Source organism: Gorilla gorilla, chromosome 18 (genome assembly GCF_029281585.2).
Source record: "Gorilla gorilla gorilla isolate KB3781 chromosome 18, NHGRI_mGorGor1-v2.1_pri, whole genome shotgun sequence".
Classification (NCBI taxonomy): domain Eukaryota; kingdom Metazoa; phylum Chordata; class Mammalia; order Primates; family Hominidae; genus Gorilla; species Gorilla gorilla.
The window spans coordinates 8,360,709-8,380,265 of record NC_073242.2 but is presented as its reverse complement, the minus strand read 5'-3'; the positions used below and the strand labels follow the sequence as shown (position 1 = coordinate 8,380,265).

The window sequence follows — 19,557 nt, the reverse complement described above, 5'->3', positions numbered from 1 at the left end:
CCGGGAATATCCTTTTACACATACCTTTAATACATTTGCAGTTATTTCTGTATATTGTATTTCTGTTTTATTTTATTAATTTATTTTTTTGAGACATGGTGTTGCCCTGTATCCCAGGCTGGAGTTCAGTGGCGAGATCGTGGCTCACTGCAGCTTCAATCTCCTGGGCTCAAGCGATCCTCCTGCCTCAGCCCCCAAGTAGCTGGGACTACAGGTGCATGCTACCATGCCCCGGCTAATTATTTAATTTTTTTTTTTTTGGTAGAGTTGGGGGTCTCAGTATGTTGTGCAGGCTACTCTTGAATTCCTGAGCTCAAGCGATCACCTCAGCCTCCCAAAGTGCTGGGATCACAGGTGCAAGCCTGTCCACACAGAACCTTGTACATAAATATTCATAGCAGTATTATTCCTAATTGCCAAAAAGTAGAAAAACCCACAAGTCCATCTACTGAGGAATTGATAAACAAAATATATATCTGTATAGCAGGGTATTATTCGGCCCTACAAAGTAATGCAGTACTGCTGCATGCTGCAGCATGGGTGAACCCTGATGCGTTAGGCTGGGCTGGGTGCGGTGGCGCACGCCGGTAATCCCAACACTTTGGGAGGCTGAGGCCAGAGGGTCGCTTCAGCCCTGGAGTTGGAGGTTGCACTGAGCTATGATTGCGCCGCCACACTCCATTCTGGGTCACAGAGTGGATCCTGCCTCAGAAAGAAAAAGAAAAGGAAAACATTAGGCTCAGTGAAAGAAGCCAGACACAACAGGCCACACACTAGGTGATTTCACTCATAGGAAATGTCCAGAATAAGCAAATACATAGACAGAAAATAGATGAGTGGTTTCCTGGGTCTTGGGGAATGGGAAGATTGGGGTGATAAAAATGTGCTAAAATTGTTTGTGGTGATGGTTGAACAACTGTGAATATACGAGAAGCCATTGAATTGTATGTTGTAAGTGGGTGACTTGTTGGTAGGTGGATTATATCTTTATAAGGCTGTTAAACCCAATGGGGGGAAGTGCAGGCGGTTCTGATGAATTCCCACTACCAAGGTTGTGTGTTGTCCTGCCCACCAGTCATAGACAAAGGTGTCCATTTTCTCATGTCCTCACCAGTCCTGATGTCAGTCAACCTTTTGTCAATCTGGCGGGTGAATTGTGGCGTCTCATTTTAGTTTGTCCTTGTTAGAGTAGTTGAAATTTTTTTTTTTTTTTTTTTTTTTTTTTGGAGACAGAAGTCTTGTGCTCTGTCGCCCAGGCTGGAAAGCTGGAGTGCAGTGGCGTGATCTCGGCTCACTGCAACCTCTACCTCCCAAGTTCAAGCAGTTCTTCTGCCTCAGCCTCCCGAGTAGCTGGGACTGCAGGCACACGCCTGCACACCTGGCTAATTTTTTGTATTTTAGTAGAGATGAGGTTTCACCATGTTGCCCAGGCTGCTCTTGAACTCCTGAACTCAGGCAATCTGCCCACCTTAGCCTCCCAAAGTGCTAGGATTACAGGCGTAAGCCGCTGCGCCCAGCCAGTTGAACATTTTTAAATTGATTTCTTAGCCATTTGTATTTCTTTTTTTTTTTTTTTTGAGACTGAGTCTCACTCTGTTGCCCAGGCTGGAGTACAGTGGCATGATCTCAGCTCACTGCAACCTCCACCTCCCAGGTTTAAGAGATTGTCCTGCCTCAGCCTCCCGAGTAGCTGGGACTAAAAATACAAAAAATCCCGGCTAATTTTTTGTATTTTTAGTAGAGACAAGGTTTTACCGTGTTAGCCAGGATGGTCTCGATCTCCTGACCTCATGATCTGCCCGCCCTGGCCTCCCAAAGTGCTGGGATTACAGGTGTGAGCCACTGTGCCCGGCTGGCCATTTGTATTTCTCTTACGAGCTGTCTATGTTTATTGCCCAATTTTCTATTGGATAGTTTGGTTTTTTCTCACTTATTGGTGGGAATTTCTTAAATAGTGAAAAATTCACATGGTATCTCTTTTTAACAAAGAATTTTGGGACAGAACATGCACGTGGTACACATGCAGACCAGAAGGTGGGTGCACCGCAGGCCTGTCCCCCACCCTGCCTGCGTCTCCTTGGCACCCTCCCCACGGGCGACTCTGGGAATACACCTACACATGCTCATGGTCCTGCCCCATGTGCAGCTGCTCCCATCTTGCGTTTTTTTAAAAACTTAATTGTGAAGATTTTTCTATATTGGTGTATAAAGAGACAGGGCCAGGTGCATTGTCTCACTCCTGTAATCCCAGCACTTTGAGAGGCCAAGGCAGACAGATCACTTGAGGTCAGGAGTTTGAGACCAGCTTGGCCAAGGTGGTGAAACCCGCCTCTACTAAAAATACAAAAATACAAAATACAGGTGGCTGACGCTGTAATCCCAGCTACTTGGGAGGCTGAGACAGGAGAATCACTTGAACCTGGGAGGCAGAGATTGCAATGAGCCAAGATGTTGCCACTGCACTCCAGCCTGGGTGACAGAGTGAGACTATCTCTAAATAAATAAATAAATAAATAAATAAATAAATAAATAAATAAAGAGATGGGATCTTGCTCTGTCACTCAGGCTGGAGTGGAGTGGTGCAGTCTCAGCTCACTGCAGCCTTGACCTCCTGGTCTCAAGTGATCCTCCTGCCTCAGCCTCCCAAGTAGCTGGGATTACAGGTGCGTGCCACCACGCACAGCCAATTTTTGTATTTTTTTTGTAGAGATGGGGTTTTGCCATGTTGCCCAGGCTGGTCTTGAACTCCTGAGCTCAGGCAGTTCGCCTGCCTCGGTCTCCCAAAGTGCTGGGATTACAGGCACGAGCCAACGCACCCAGCCCCTCTCTTTTTTTTTTTTTTTTTGAGACGGCGTCTTGCTCTGTCGCCCAGGCTAGAGTGCAGTGGCACGATCTCGGCTCACTGCAACGTCCGACTTCCGGGTTCACACCATTCTCCTGTCTCAGCCTCCCGAGTAGCTGGGACCACAGGCGCCCGCCACCATGCCCAGCTAATTTTTCATATTTTTAGTAGAGACGGGGTTTCACCGCGTTAGCTAGGATGGTCTCGATCTCCTGACCTCGTGATCCGCCCACCTTGGTCTCCCAAAGTGCTGGGATTACAGGCGTGAGCCACCGTGCCTGGCCTCTCTCTTTTTTCTTTTTTTTTTTTTTATGGTGGCATGGTATACCCTGTAGGGATGAATCCGAGTTTGTTTGTTTGTTTGTTTGTTTTGAGATGGAGTCTCGCTCTGTCGCCCTGGCTGGAGTGCAGTGGCGCAATCTCGGCTCATTGCAACCTCTGCCTCCCAGGTTCAAGCGATTCTCCTGCCTCAGCCTCCTGAGTAGCTGGGATTACAGGCGTGTGCCACCACGCCCAGCTAATTTTGTATTTTTAGTAGACAGGGTTTCGGCATGTTGGTCAGGATGGTCTTGAACTCCTGACCTCAAGTGATCTACCCACTTTGGCCTCCCAAAGTGCTGAGATTACAGGCATGAGCCACTGCGCCTGGCCTACCGTTGACATTTCTTACACGTCTTTTTAAGCACATATGGGAATTTCTTCAGCAGCTTAGGATGTGTTCTTTAAAGTAGAGTCTTTGTTGTGTGAGGTGGGTGAATCTCAGTCGGTAGTGGGTAGTGTAAACTTGCTTTGTTCCATAGTGGTCCTGGTTCATACCCCTCCCCTTAGGGTGTTAGACTTCTTTTTTTTTTTTTGAGATGGAGTCTCTCTCTGTCACCCAGGCTGGAGTGCAGTGGCGCTATCTCGGCTCACTGCAACCTCTGCCTCCCAGGTTCAAGCGATTTTCCTGCCTCAGCCTCCCGAGTAGCTGGGACTGTAGGCACTCGCCACCACGCCCAGCTAATTTTTGTATTTTTAGTAGAGACAGGGTTTCACCATGTTGGCCAGGATGGTCTCAATCTCTTGACCTTGTGACCCGCCCGCCTTGGCCTTCCAAAGTGCTGGGATTACAGGCGTGAGCCACCGTGCCTGGCCTTTTTTTTTTTTTTTTTTTTTTTGAGATGGGGTCTTGCTCTGTCCCCAGGCTGGAGTACAGTGGTGTGATCTCAGCTCAGTGCAACTTCTGACTCCCAGGCTCAAGCAATTCGCCTGGCTCAGCCTCCCGAGTAGCTGGGATTACAGGTGTGTGCCACCATATCCAGCTAATTTTTGTATTTTTAGTGGAGACAGGGTTTCACCATGTTGGCCAGGCTGGTCTCTGAACTCCTCACCTCATGATCTGTCTGCCTCAGCCTCTCAAAGTGCTGGGATTACAGGCGTGAGCCACTGTGCCTGGCCAGGATGTTAGACTTTTTGGCTCCCGTAGTCAGATGAGTGTCTCCTTTTGATTTTTGCCTTTCTCTGATTTCTGATGAGGTTGAGCATCTTTTCATTTCTTAATTTTATGTTTTATTTTTTATTTTTCTGTAATACTTTATACTTTAGTGGCCATTTGGGTTTCTTTTTCTGCAAATAATTATTTTTGTATTTTTTTTTTTTTTTTTATATAGGGTCTTGCTTTGTCACCAGACTACAGTGCAGTGGCCTGATCATGGGTCATTGCAGTCTCAACCTCCTGGGCTGAAGTAATCCTTCTGCCTCAGCCTCCTCAGTAGCTGGGACTACAGGCACGCACCACCACGCCGGGCTGTTTTTTTTTGTAGAGACAAAAATCTCACTATGTTGCCCAGGCTGGTCTTGAACTCCTGGCGTCAAGCAATCTTCCCACCTTGGCCTCCCAAAGTGCTGGAGTTACAGACCTGAGCCACCATGCCTGGCCAGATAATTCTTTGAGAGATAATCCTGCTGACATGAACTAGACTTTGTTAAGACACATCATAGAATCAATAGCCCAGAACCATAAAGAGCCTCTACTTGTAAGTTTAGAGTCATTTTAAGTAAGGTAGAACTGGAGATCATAAGAGATATGTACTCTTATAATTTTTGATTGTATGTTTGTTTCTTTTTGAGACAGAGTCTCACTCTGTTTGCCCATGCTGGAGCACAGTGGCGCGATCATAGTTTGTTGCAGCCTCAACCTCCCAGGTTCAAGGGATCCTTGCAACTCAGCCTCCTGAGTAGCTGAGACCACAAGCGTATGCTATCACACTAGCTGATTTGATTTTTTGGTAGAGTTGGGGTCTCACTAAGTTGCTTAGGCTGGTCTCAAACTCCTGGCTGCAAGTGGTCCTCCCACCTTGGCCTCCCAAAGTGCTGGGATTACAGGCAGGAGCCACGGTGCTTGGCCAACAATTTGCATGCCTTTACCACATTCCCCAAATGTTAACATTTCACCTCATTTTCTTATCAGTCTCTTTATGTATAACATGCATATGTTTTCTGAATCATTTAAATGTAAATTGTGACATAATGCCCCTTTTCCCCTAAATATGTATTTCCTGAGAGTAAGAATTTTATTATGTATTTCCTAAAAGCAAAAATGTTCTCTTTCCCAGTCACACAAAATTATCAGACTCAGGAACTCACCACTGAGTTCTTCCTCCAGCACTTTAATCAATAATCACAGTGTTGCTTAGTGACTGCTTGGGGGGATGGGGCAGGACTGGCAGCAGGTGGCCTGATGGCCTGGGTGGTTTGCCTGCCAGGGATGCTGGTGGGCAAGCCCTGACTGGAAGCTCCTCTCTCCCACATTCTTCCTGCCACCCGGTAGTTAGACCACCTGGAGCCAGAGGAGGGAGTGCACCCGGTTTCCCAGCCTGTCCCTCCAGAGCTGGGCTCCATTTCTGGAGGTAGAGAACGGGGCAAGTCTGGGCATCTTGTGCTCTTTGCTAGGGGAGGAAAGGGCTGTGGCTGCTTTCCTTGTCCCCCATTTCCCTTCTGCCAGTGGGGCCAAGCCCCAGCAGCTCAGTCAGGAGAAGAGGATATGGATCTGTCTGGGCCTCTCTCTTTAAGAGAAAGTTGATTCGTGCCTTCCGGATAGTCTTGTTCCAGGGTTTCTAAACTTTCTGATCCCACCTTCATGTTAAAATGAATTTTGATCATGTGTCTCTTTAGTAATATGGACATTATAAAATAGGAAAAAAAAATCTTTTAAAGCCTAAGTAGTTAAAAATTTATTTTCACATCAGGCACAGTGGCTCATGCCAGTAATCCCAGCACTTTTAGAGGCCAAAGTGGGAAGATCACTTGAGGCTGGAGTTGGAGACCAGTCTGGGCAATACAGTGAGACCTTGTCTCTACATTAAAAAAAAAAAAAAAAAAATTGGCCAGGCATGGTGGCTCATGCCTGTAATCCCAGCACTTTGGGATGCCAAGGCAGGTGGATCACCTGAGGTCAGGAGTTCAAGACCAGCCTGGCCAACATGGTGAAACCCCATTAGCGGGGCGTGGTGGCGTGCCCCTGTAGTCCCAGCTACTTGGGAGGCTGACGCGGGAGAATCACTTGAACCTGGAAGGCAGAGGTTGCAGTGAGCCGAGATTGTGCCATTGCACTCCAGCCTGGGTGACAGAGTGAAACTCCGTCTCAAAAAAAAAAAAAAACCAGTTGTGGTGTGTGTTTGTAATCCCAGGGAGGCTGAGAAGGGAGGATCACTTGAGCTGGGGAGGTCAGGGTTGCAATGAGCCAGTGTAATCCAGCGTGGGCCACAGAGTGAGATTCTGCCTCAAAAACAAAACCAAAATTATATAACGAGTTAAAATCCTACAGTAAAGAGGCTACTGTTTTATTCTGGTTAAAACCTTAGGGTTCCTTCTATCAAACTTAAACTAGAATTTTTTTTTTTTTCTTGAGATGGAGTCGCCCTCTGTCGCCCAGGCTGGAGTGCAGCAGCTCACTGCAATCTCTGCCTCCCGTGTTGAAGCGATTCTCCTGCCTCAGCCTCCTGAGTAGCTGGGATTACAGGTGCGTGCCACCACTCCCAGCTAACTTTTGTGTTTTTAGTAGATACAGGCTGGTCTCAAACTCCTGACCAGGCTGGTTGTTGGCCAGGCTGGTCTCAAACTCCTGACCTCAAGTGATCCGCCCACCTCAGCCTCCGAAAGTGCTGGGATTACAGGTGTGAGCCTCTGTGCCCAGCCAAGAAATTATTTTTTATTTTTATTTTTTATTTTTGAGATAGAGTCTTGCTTCGTCTGTTGCCCAGGCTGGTGTGCAGTGGCGTGATCTTGGCTCACTGCAACCTCCACCTCCTGGACTCAGGCAATTCTCCTTCCTCAGCTTCCTGAGTAGCTGGGACTACAGACGTGTGCCACCAGGCCCGGCTAATTTTTGTATTTTTAGTAGAGATGGGGTTTTACCACGTTTTCCCACGTTGGCCAGGCTGGTCTTGAACTCCTGACCTCAGGTGATCCACCCGTCTCGGCCTCCCAAAGTGCTGGGATTACAGGCTTGAGCCACCGTGCCCAGCTTATAAATTATTGTTATTATTTATTATTTTTTTGAGATGGAATCTCACTCTGTCATCCAGGCTGTAGTGCAGTGGCGCGATCTCAGCTCACTGCAACCTCCGCCTCCTGGATTCAAGCAATTCTCCTCCCTCAGCCTCCTGAGTAGCTGGGTTACAGGCACGCACCACCACACCTGGCTAATTTTTGTATTTTTTAGTAGAGACGGGGTTTCACCACATTGCCCAGGCTGGTCTCGAACTCATGACGTATGATCCGCCCACCTTGGTCCCCCAAAGTGCTGGGATTACAGGCGTGAGCCACCGCGCCCGGCCTATAAATTATTTTTTAAGGCACAAAGTCTCATAGGTAATTTTTAACCAGAGTCAAAAGTAGGATGGGGGGCAGTCTAGAAATTAAAACTCCTTATACTTTGTGAAAACACAGTTTTTTTTCCTGTATCCCTGCCCAGAGACCACCTCTGCCTCCCCCACCGACTACATATGGGGGTCAAGGTTGAGGCCCCCTGGTCTAACGGGAGAGACAGTTGCAGTATGGGTGGTAGCAAAACTACTTAAGGGTTGCGATTCTTTTTTTTTTTTTTTTTTTGAGTTGGAGTCTCCCTTTGTCGCCCAGGCTGGAGTGCAGTGGTGCGATCTTGGCTCACTGCAACTTCCAGCTCCTGGGTTCAAGCGATTCTCCTGCCTCTGCCCCCCGGAGTAGCTGGGCCTACAGGCGCCCGCCACCACGCCCGGCTAATTTCTTTTTGTATTTTTAGTAGAGATGAGGATTCACCATGTTGGCCAGGCTGGTATCGAACTCCTGACCTTGTGCTCCGTCCACCTCGGCCTCCCAAAGTGCTGGGATTACAGGCGTAAGCCACCGCGCCTGGCTGTGCCTTTTTTCTCTTAATGATGTTTTGTGCACCCTGGTCCGTGTCACCGCAGGTACTCCCACCCACCATGTAAATGGGTGGGAGGCGCTCTGTTTCCTGGATATGCTCTCACGTAGCTCACTAATCTCTTATTTTAAGTTCCTTCTGATTCTCACTATGCTGAATGCCACAGTGAAAATTCTAAATTGTAGTGTATGTCCTGCATTATTTCCTTAGGCGCCGCTGCACTTCAGCCTGGGTAACAGAGCAAGATCCTATTAAAAAAAAAAAAAAAGCAAACATGCTTATGGTAGTACATTTTAAAAACACAGAAGATTGGAAAATTGGAAAAATCCCCATCAAAAATAGTAAATAACTTAAAAATAGCAACATTTTGGGCATGTTACCTTCCAATATTGTTTTCTGTGTAATTTTTTTGGTCTCATTTTGCAGGAGTTGTAATGTATATGTAGTTTTGTATCATGATCCTTTTTTATTTCTTTGAGACAAGGACTCGCTCTATTGCCCAGGCTGGAGTACAGTGGTGCTATCTCAGCTCGCTGCAGCGTCAACCTCTGGGACTTAAGTGATCCTCCTGCCTCAGCCTCCTGAGTAGCTGGGACTACAGGCATGTGCCGCCACACCCTGCTAATTTTTTATTAAAGATGCTCCCCCTTTCTGGGGTCCCGCCTCCTCCTCTGAGCTTTGGCTCTGGCTTCCCTGCCTCACCCAGCTGCCTGGTCTGACAGGAGAGAAGGACAGTTACAGTGTACAGTGACACCAAAAACATGCTGTATTGATTATAGTTTGTTTTTTTTTCTTGTAGAGGTGGGTTCATGCTGTGTTGCCCAGGTTGTTCTCCAACTCCTGAGCTGAGCGATCCACCTGCCTTGGCCTGTCAAATGCTGGGATTACAGGCATGAGCCACCTCACTTGGCCATGATCCTTTTTCAACTTGATCATACAGCTGTTTGTAAATATCACCATCTATGGCAATAACATAACTGACTGCTTATCCCCTGAGCATTCAAGTTTTCTCTAGGTAGGTTTTCATTATTGTGAATATGTTGTGCCAAACATCCTTTTTTTTTTTTTTTTTTTTTTTTTTTTTTTGAGACAGAGTCTCACTCTGTCGTCAGGCTGGAGTGCAGTGGCATGATCTCGGCTCACTGCAACCTCCGCTTCCCGGGTTCAAGCAATTCTCCTGCCTCAGCCTCCCGAGTAGCTGAGACTATAGGCGTCCACCACCATGCCCGGCTAATTTTTGTATTTTTAGTAGAGACGGGGTTTCACCATGTTGGCCAGGATGGTCTCAATCTCCTGACCTCGTGATCTGCCCACCTCGGCCTCCCAAAGTGCTGGGATTACAGGCATGAGTCGCCGCACCCGGCCTGTGCCAAACATCTTTGTGCACTAAAGCCTTTTCTGTATTTAGGGTTATTTCCTTAGGGTCATGGAAGTGGAATTGTTGCGCTGCAAGACCTGTAAATACATTATAGAGCTTTGGATCAAAGTTACGAATTCTGCTTCAGAGGATGGTGCTTTCATTCTGACTGGTTTAAAAGGCTGCTTTCTTTGAAGACAAGCGAAGTGAGTGGGACACAGCCCAGGCGCAGAAGGTGAAGGCTGGGATCTCCGCATGGTGGCTGCCAGCCCCCTGGAAGGGAGGTCATGAGCGTGGGAGATGACTCCCCAGCCCCCAGGCCCTCTCATCCTTGTCCCTAAGAAGAGAGTGAGAGCAAAACTTTTGGCTGCGCTGCAGACAAGCCTGCCTCTTTCTCATGCAGATGTGATGTTTCCCACACAGGGAGGCAGTCAGAAACCAGCATATGCCCTTCTGTCTTCCCAGCCAGCAGCCCAGGAAGGGCAGGTGCTTTGAAGGAGAGGCCCCTAACCCCCTTTCACGGACATTCGCAGGGAGTCAAGGTGGACGCGAGAGACCACAGTGGAGCCACAGCCCGGATGCTGGCCAAGCAGTACGGACACATGAAGATCGTGGCCTTGATGGACACTTACTCGCCCTCTCTGCCCAAGAGCCTCTGTCGGAGCCCAGGTACCCACACCTGCCAGCCGCGCCCTGCTGGGGTCTCTGGTTGCCTTGAGCTTTAGGTGACCTGGCAGAGAAAGATGTCCCCCGCTTCCCCGGCTCCCACCTTCTCTGAGATTTGGCTCTGCCTCCCCCAGCTGCTTACATGTCAAGGTTGAGGCCCCTGCTCTAACAGGAGAGAAGGATGGTTACGATGGAGAGTGGTACAAAACCAGGCTGTTGTGAATGTAGAGGCTTTCTGTAGTATGCTTGACTACTGAGTAGGGGCAGGCCCCTCTTAGTTTTCTGTTTTCACAGTTTCCTGAGCTATGGCTTGTTCATTTTTCTATATGAACTTGAATATCAACTTGTCTAGCTCCTTAAAAACAGTATTGATATTTTTACTGAGATTGTGACAATGTATAAATTAACTATATCTTTGTGTTGTTGAGTTGTCTTATCCAAGAACAAGGGATGACTTCTTGTTCCAGTGTACTTTTGGGTCTTGCAGGAGGGTTTTAAATTTTTCTTCATCTACATTTTGCATGTGACTTAAGTTTATTCCTAAGTGTTTGATCATCTTTGTTGCTGTTGTAAATGGGGTTTTCCCTATCATTATAGCCCTTCTTTTCCCCCAACTCTCAGGGTATTAATTACCCAGTGCTATTTATTTTTTATTTCAGTAGGTTTTTGGAGAACAGGTGGTGGTTGGATACGTGAATAAGTTCTTTAGTGGTGTCATTATATCGTTTAACTGCATATTGTCAGTGCATTTGAAGGCAATGGATTTCTGCAAACTTTTTTTTTTTTTCTCAAAATCCCTACCTCAGGTGGTCTGCCCACCTGGGCCTCCCAAAGTGCTGGGATTATAGGCGTGAGCCACCGCACCCGGCCAATTTTTTTCTCCTTTTAAAATATTCTGTTTCAGGGCCAGGCGCGGTGGCTTATGCCTGTAATCTCAGCACTTTGGGAGGCCAAGTTGGGCGGATCACCTGAGGTCGGGACTTCGAGACCAGCCTGATCAACATAGAGAAACCCCATCTCTACTAAAAATATAAAATTAGCCGGGCGTAGTGGTGCATGCCTGTAATTCCAGCTACTCGGGAGGCTGAGGCGGGAGAATCGCTTGAACCCGGGAGGCGGAGGTTGAGGTGAGCCGAGATTGTGCCATTGCACTCCAGCCTAGGCAACAAGAGCGAAACTCTGTCTCTTGACACAAAATAACTACATATTTATGGGGTACAGTGTGTGATGTTTTGATACATGTATATATACACTGTGTAATGATCAAATTAAGGTGATTAGCTTATCCATCACCTCAAGCATTTATCATTTCTTTGAGGTGAGAACATTTAAAATCATGTCTTCTAGTAGCTATTTTGAGGTATAAGCTGTTGTTCCGTATAGTCACTCTACTGTGAACACCAGAACTTCTTTCTTCGATCTGTAATTTTACACCTATTGACCAATCTCTCCCACTACCTCCCCACCCCCAACCTCTGATAATCACTATTCTACTCTACATGTTTGACATGAGCTTTTAAAAATCTTATAAATGGGTGAGATCATGTAGTCATGTAGTCTTTTTTGTTGTTTGTTTGGTTTTTGAGACAGGGTCTCGCTTTGTCACCCAGGCTGGAGTGTGGTGGCATAATCTTGGCTCACTGCAGCCTCCAATTCCTGGGCTCAAGTGATCCTCCCATCTCAGCCTCCCTAGTAGCTGGCACTACAGGCACCTACCACCCACACCTGGCTAATTTTTTATTTTTTTGTAGAGATGGGGTCTTGCTATACTGACCAGGTTGGTTTTGAACTCCTGGGCTCAAGTGATCCTCTTGCCTTGGCCTCCCAGAGTGTTGGGATTACAAGTGTGAGTCACCACAACAGCTGGCATTTGTCTTTCTTTTCTATGTCTGGCTTATTTTACCGAACATAGTCTCTTCCAGGCTTATTCATGCTGCCACAAATGATCAGATTTCATTCTTTATGTCTGAATAATATTCAATTGTGTATATAAACTCATTTTCTGTCTTCGTTCATCCACTGATGGACACAGGTTGATTCTCTGTCTAGGCTACTGTGAATACTGCGGCAGTAAACATGAGGGTGTAGACATCTCTTTGGTATACTGATTTCCTTTCTTTTGGATAAATACCCAGTAGTGGAATTGCTGGATCTCATTTCTTATATTTTTTAATTTTTTTTTTTTTTGAGATGCAGTTTTGCTCTTGTTTCCTAGGCTGGAGTGCAATGGCATGATCTTGGCTCACTGCAACCTCCGCCTCCCAGGTTCAAGCGATTCTCCTGCCTCAGCCTCCCTAGTAGCTGGGATTACAGGCATGTGCCACGACGTCCAGCTAATTTTGCATTTTTGGGAGAGACGGGGTTTCTCCATGTTGGTCAGGCTGGTCTCGAACTCCCGACATAAGGTGGTCCGCCCGACTCGGCCTCCCAAAGTGCTGGGATTACAGGCATGAGCCGCTGCACCCGGCAAAAATTTCTTCTATTAAAAAAAATAGAGACAGTGTCTCAGTATGTTGCCCAGGCTGTTCTCAAACTCCTGGGCCCAAGCGATCCTCCCACCTCAGCCTCCCACAGTGCTGAGATTATAGGCATGAGCCACTGCGCCCGGCATCACTTCTTATTTTGAATATTTGTATTTGTTCTTTTTTTTTTTTGAGACAGAGTCTCACTCTGTCACCCAGGCTGGAGTGCAGTGGCGCGATCTCGGCTCACTGCAACCCCCGCCTCCCAGGTTCAAGCGATTCTCCTGCCTCAGCCTTTCGAGTAGCTGGGACTACAAGGTGCCCACCACCACACCTGGCTAATTTTTTTTGTATTTTTAGTAGAGACGGGGTTTCACTGTGTTAGCCAGGATGGTCTCGATCTCCTCACCTCGTGATCCGCCCACCTCGGCCTCCCAAACTGCTAGAATTACAGGTGTGAGCCACCGTGTGCAGCCTCTTCCTTTTTTTCTTAAGTTAAATGCTAGTACTTTGTCTGTTTAGTGGAAAAACAAGAAAAACCCATCGGATTTTGATTTATTAATGAGACCTACTGATTTTCTGTTTAATTTCTGCTTTTATTTTTCTTTGGCTTACTTTGTTGTTCTAGTTTTTTGAGTTGGAAATTTCTTTCATTTTCTTTGTTTCCCTTTTGTTGCTAAATGTTAGAGGCTGTGAATTTTTGCTGATTGCTGCTTTAAGTGTATTCTGGGGGTTCTGTATTTAATACTTTCCTTGTTATTTTTAGAAATTCTGTAATTTTTATTTATATTTTCTCCTTCACCCAGGAGTTGTCTAATAGAAGTATTATGATTGTTTCTGTTTGTTAATTTCTAGGTGGAAGGGCCCTTTTGATCTTGCAATTAATTTCTCATGTTATTCTGATCAACTTTAATGTGTCTGATCAGAGAGTGTTTATAATTCTTACATTTACATAACTTCCTTGTCATCTTATTTATCATCTACTGATCAATATATATATGTATTTTTCAGATGTAGTCTCACTCTGTCACCCAGGCTGGAGTGCCCAAGTGCGATCTCGACTCACTGCAACCTCTGCCTCCCAGGTTCAAGCGACTCTCCTGCCTCAGCCTCCCGAGTAGTTGGGATTCCAGGCATTTGCCACCACGCCTGGCTCTTTTTTTTTTTGTATTTTTAGTAGGGACAGGGTTTCACCATGTTGGCCAGGTTGGTCTCGAAGTACTGACCTCAAGTGATCCGCCCACCTCGGCCTCCCAAAGTGCTGGGATTACAGGCGTGAGCCCCCGCGCCCGGCCCTGATCAATATTTTTTAGTGTTCCGTGTTTTGCTTGAGAAGTTGTATTCTCTATTATCTGTATACAATTTAGCATATCTGTGAGTCTATCTTATTTAGGATTATGTACTCTTAGTTCATTTTCTACAAAATTACCTATTAGCGTGTTTCTGATTTATGAAGGAAGTTGGTGCATTTTTTGGTGACAGATTTTCATAACTTGTTATAGATTCACTGTGAATTATGGCTTTTAGTATTAGAAGTGTCCTTCTGGCTGGGCATGGCCCATACCTGTAATCCGAGCGCTTTGGGAGGCCAAGGCGGGCAGATCACCTGAGGTTAGGAGTTCGAGACCAGTCCAGCCTACATGGTGAAACCTTGTCTCTACTCAAAATACACAAATTAGCCAGGCATGGTGGCACATAGTTAAAATCCCAGCTACTCGGGAGGCTGAGGCAGGAGAATCACTTGAACCCGGGAGGCAGAGGTTAGAATGAGCTGAGATTGTGCCACTGCACTCCAGCCTAGGTGACAGAGTGAAACTCTGTTTCAAAAAAAAAAAAAAAGTGTCCTTCTGTGTCATATTTAATGTGTTTTGCCCTGAATTCCACTTTGATAGCAGGATTGCAGCCCTGGCTTTTTTGTGGTTTCCATCTGCCTGTTCTTTTTAAGCTGCTCTGAGGGTGTGTTGGGTGCTGAGATTCATGCAGCTGCCGTTCCCTTGCTTATTGCTGCCTCTTTGCATTTGTCTTACAGCTCCCTCCCCTTCAGCTTGGATGGAAGCACAGTCTCCCTGGGGTGCTATAGATCTTTGAGTGTGAGGGGGTGTGTGTCCATATGGCTAGCTCAGTCGCCAGAGCTTGAGCCTCGTAATCGGGAAGGACAGAGTGGCCCACGTTCAGGGCCTGAGCTCTCCCTCTTTGCTGGCCTGCCCTGAGTTGTCCTGTCAGTTTGCACCTGAGCGAGCAGCTCCTTTCTCAGTGTCAGGCTCAGCCCAGCCTCTTCCCTGGCATTGGGATTGTTTCATAATAAACACAGCTCAGGTGGTAATGCAAAGGACCTTTCCCTTCATTTCTGCCCCAGCTTACCCACTCCACAAGGAGATCTCACCATTTCCTCCTGTATACAACTCACATATCTCTTAAAAGTAGAATCGGATCAGAGCCTTATACAAATCAAATATGAAAAACTGAAAAGCTACAAAATAATAAAAGCTCTGGTTTGAGCTCTGAAAGCTCAGACTGGGAAGTGATTTGAAACAGTTTATAATCATAGCAAACACGTGCCATGCTTCAGAAAATACAGAATTGTGGCTGGGCACTGTGTCTCACGCCTGTGATCCCAGCACTTTGGGAGGCCGAGGTGGGCGGATCACAAGGTCAGGAGATCAAGACCAGCTTGGCTAACATGGTGAAACCCCATCTCTACTAAAAATACAAAAACAAAATTAGCTGGGCATGGTGGCTGGGTGCCTGTAGTCCCAGCTACTCGGGAGCCTGAGGCAGGGGAGTGGTATGAACCCGGGAGGTGGAGCTTGCAGTGAGCCGTGATCGCACCATTGCACTCCTGCCTGGGTGACAGAGCGAGACTCCGTCTCAAAAAAATAAAGAAAGTACAGAATTGCTTAATAAGTTGTTTCCAGCCGGGCGCAGTGGTACATGCCTATAATCCCAGCACTTTGCGAGGCTGAGGTGGGTGGATCACCTGAGGTCAGGAGTTCAAGACCAGCCTAATATGATGAAACCCCATCTCTACTAAAATATAAAAATCAGCTGGGTATGGTGGCATCTGCCTATAATTCCCAACTACTCGGGAGGCTGAGATAGGAGAATCGCTTGAACCCAGGAGGCGGAAGTTCCAGCCTGGGCAACAAGAGCAAAACTCCTTCTCAAAAGAAAAAAAAAAAAAAGTTGTTTCCAAAGGAAGGGATTAGGAAAAAGCAGTTGTGACTGATATTACCATATATTTTAATGAAGAGATGGGTTTTATTTATTCAAATTAGAACAGATTTTCTGATTATGAACAATATAGACTTATGAACAATTTTGCAAACCCCAACAGACATAATAAACTCCTGGCTGGGCATGGTGGCTCATGCCTGTAATCCCAGCACTTTGGGAGGCCAAGGTAGGCAGATCACCTGAGGTCAGGAGTTTGAGACCAGCCTGGCCAACATGGCAAAAGCCTGTCTCTACTGAAAAAGAAAAAAAAAAAAAACACTGGGCATGGTGGCACGCATCTGTAACCCCAGCTACTTGGAAGGGTGAGGCGTGAGAATCGCTAGAACCCAGGAGGCGGAGGTTGCAGTGAGTGAGCCAAGATCATGCCATTACACCTCAGGTCGGGGGACAGAGTGAGACTCTCTCTCAAGAAAAATGAAACGTCCCATCCTCACTAACTTTGCAGCTCCCTGTGGCCCATTGGAGCAGCGCCCCGGCCTGTTAGGGCATTTCTCAGAAGTGATGCCCTGGCAGATACCCTTCTCCTTAATTTAACAAAACCGGCGGCAGTCACTTTCTTTCAGTTTGCCGTAAGGATTAGTAAATGAGTCCATTACTGAACAGACTATCTTAATCTTGGTGTTTGACCACAGAAAAGTACGAAGATCTGAGCTCTTCTGACGAGTCCTGCCCTGCTCCTCAGAGACAGAGGCCTTGCCGGAAGAAGGGTGTCAGCATCCACGAGGGACCGCGAGCCCTGGCCAGGATCACAGGCATTGGCCTGGGCGGCAGAGCCCCACGGCCTCGCTATGGTGAGTGGCCCATGTTTCCCGAGGGCTCTTTCTCATTGCATACCAGGATTTTGTGTTGGCAAGAATGGAATAGCTCTTAGGCTCCTGAAATGTGGGTCGCTGGACCTCAGGTGGCAGCGGGACAGGTGGCCCAGCTTTCATGCTCAGGGAGACTCTGGATTGAGTCCTGTGATGGAAATGCATTGGTCACGGACTAGCTCTTGTTTTTTGCTTTATCTCCTTGAGTTTCCTTTTCATTGGTTAAATTTAGGAATAGAACTTTCTCTCCTGCAGCAGAAGTGTAGCTAAGGTCAGATTTCATTCATCACATAGGGGGGTTGGCTCATGCAGGGAGGAGGCAAAGCGTGAAGTTCACTTCCCTGCCCTGCCCATACCAGCTGGGTCGGGTGCGCTGCTGGGGGCAGGAGGCCGAGAAAACAGGCCATGCTGTTTTCTCAGGGCAATGAAGTTGTACTCAGACCCTCCTGAGAGAGGGCCCACTTGTTGACTTGCTGGTGAAGAATCCTAGCCTTTGGGTTTTCCAGTCTCGTTCATTCTCAGATTCCCAGCCCCAGGGTGTTGAGCGTTTTGCTCTTGGGGAGTGCTGGGGGCTCTTTTTAGGGGAGTTGGGTTTGGTGCCTACTCTCTATTGCTGTGGTTTGTCCCAGAGCTCAGCTGGAGGTGTGAGTTATGTCTTCCTTTGATGGCTGTCACCCACTCATAGACAGGCCAAGGCTGCTGGTCTCACAGGCCTGGTGGCTGGTCCTTCTCGGGAGCAAGGCCTCTTTGAGGCCAGGACTTGGAAGAGTGAGAGTAGACAGTGTTTCAGCCAAGGGTACACGAGTAATTGAATTCCCTTCTATAAGACCCCAGGAACAAGCAGATGCGCAGACTTCTGTCTTCCCAAGCCTGGGTGCTGGGTTGGGAACTGGAGACCCACCTTCTCCCATCATCCTGGGAAGGGTGAGCTGACTGGGCCACTGGGAAGGCCTCTCTCGAGCTGCTGGCCAGCCCCACCACAGCATGAGGGCCCGCCCGTGTCCCGTCCGCTGAGCTGTGAGCACTGGCTCTGGGACACCGGGCTGGTCGTTCTGAGTGGCAGTCTCTTCCTTCTGAAAGGTCCCTGCCATCTGCTACAGCCTGAGGTGTGGTGGGGACAGGAAGGAAGCTGTCATCCTGGGGCTGGGTTGGTAATCTATATAGCTGTACAACACATGCTTTAACAAAATCATACATGTCTGAAGCCGCTTGTGTGCGGTTCTTTGTATGTATCCACAGAGAAGTAATCATGCTGGTGGTCTCAGGTGTGGTATTTCAGGGGATTTTTGTTTTCTCCTCTCATACCTTGTGAAATTTAAATTTTCTATAAGTGCATATATTTTATTTGCCAGTAATTAAGAAATTTGGGGCCGGGCGCAGTGGCTCACGCCTGTAATCCCAGCACTTTGGGAGGCCGAGGCAGGCGGATCAAGAGATCGAGACCATCCTGGCCAACATGGTGAAACCCCGTCTTTACTAAAAATGCAAAAATTAGCCGGGCATGGTAGTACGTGCCTATAATCCCAGCTACTCGGGAGGCTGAGGCAGGAGAATCGGTTGAACCCGGGAGGCGGAGGCTGCAGTGAGCCGAGATTGTGCCACCGCACTCCAGTCTGGTGACAGAGCAAGACTCCGTCTCAAAAAAAAAAAAAAAAAAATTGGGGGGGGCCAGGTGCAGTGGCTTATACCTGTAATCCCAGCACTTTGGAAGGCTGAGGTAGGAAGATTGCTTGGGCTCAGGAGTTGTGAGACCAGCCTGGGCAATGTAGCAAGACCCTATCTCTACAAAAAATTTTGAAAATCAGCCAGATATGGTGGCCCATGCCTGTAGCCCCAGCTACATGAGAGGCTGAGGTGGAAGGATTGCTTGAGCCCAGGAGGTCAAGGCTGTAGTGACCCATGATGGTGCCATTGCATTCCAGTCTGGATAACACAGCAAGAACCCTGTCTCAGAAAAAGTTTAGGAGGCAATGATAAATAGCATGTGCTGATTATAAAAACTTCTCCATAACTAGGAAAATACGTAAAGAGGAAAGTAAGTTCCCCATGGTCCCATCAGCCAGTCCTTTGGGTTCTTTTTTGAGACAGGGTTTCACTGTAGCCCAGGCTGGAGTGCAGTGGCACAATCATAGCTCACTGCAGGCTCCAGTTCCTGAGCTCAAGCGATCCTCCTGTCTCAGCCTCCCAAGTAGCTGAGATTACAGACATGTGCCACGGTGACTGGTCAAGTCAGTCTTTTTATGTAAAGGGGCAAAACTGGAGTGAAATTGCCTGGTATACATGCCCCTTTTTCTGCTTGGTTTTAGAGGCAGGTAGTTAGGTAATTTCATATTATTGTTGTTAATTTTTAGCCCAAGGCCTTTTTCCTTCCTGCTCAGCCAGATCTCTTTTTCGCCGGGGTTGACTGACCGGAGGAGACCCGCTAAGCGCCTATGGTTAAAGGTCACAGGGACATAAAGACACCTGGTCGATGGGTGTCTGTGTGAGGTCATTAGATACCTCCTGCTAAAAGGAACACTAATGGTATAGTTTTCTCTGGTCAGGCATCTGTAAATACAGCTGACCATTTCCTACGTTTTCCCCTTGGAAAAGAAATGGAGAGGGCCCAGGCTTGACCTGGCTGCCAGCCCTGGCCCCACCAGGCACTTGCCTGGGCCACTGACTGACCCTCACACCAGAGATAGAGCCATGCCAGGTCGCAGGTGCAAGTAGATGAGGTCATGACTGGGAAGTCACCTGCCTCCATCCTAGGCCTCGGCCTCTGAGGAGGTTTCACTTTGGAGTTCCCTGGGCTTATGGGCCCC

At 47.5% G+C, this 19,557-nt stretch overlaps 1 protein-coding gene across 11 annotated transcripts in view; it reads left to right on the top strand.

Moving 5' to 3' along the window:
* ANKS3 (ankyrin repeat and sterile alpha motif domain containing 3) overlaps window positions 1–19,557 on the top strand; it is a 35,499-nt gene that overhangs the window by 10,241 nt on the left and 5,701 nt on the right. For 7 of the 11 annotated variants that reach the window (XM_019012139.3, XM_055365181.2, XM_055365182.2 and 4 more), the window contains 2 exons: window positions 10,116–10,251; window positions 16,577–16,735. In XM_019012139.3, the coding sequence (XP_018867684.2) occupies window positions 10,116–10,251; window positions 16,577–16,735 (295 nt within the window). Of the gene's footprint in view, window positions 1–6,731; window positions 6,843–9,304; window positions 9,789–10,115; window positions 10,252–16,576; window positions 16,736–19,557 lie in introns of those variants that run through there. The other 4 variants (XM_063699478.1, XM_063699477.1, XM_031002989.3 and 1 more) reach the window with 3 other exon arrangements.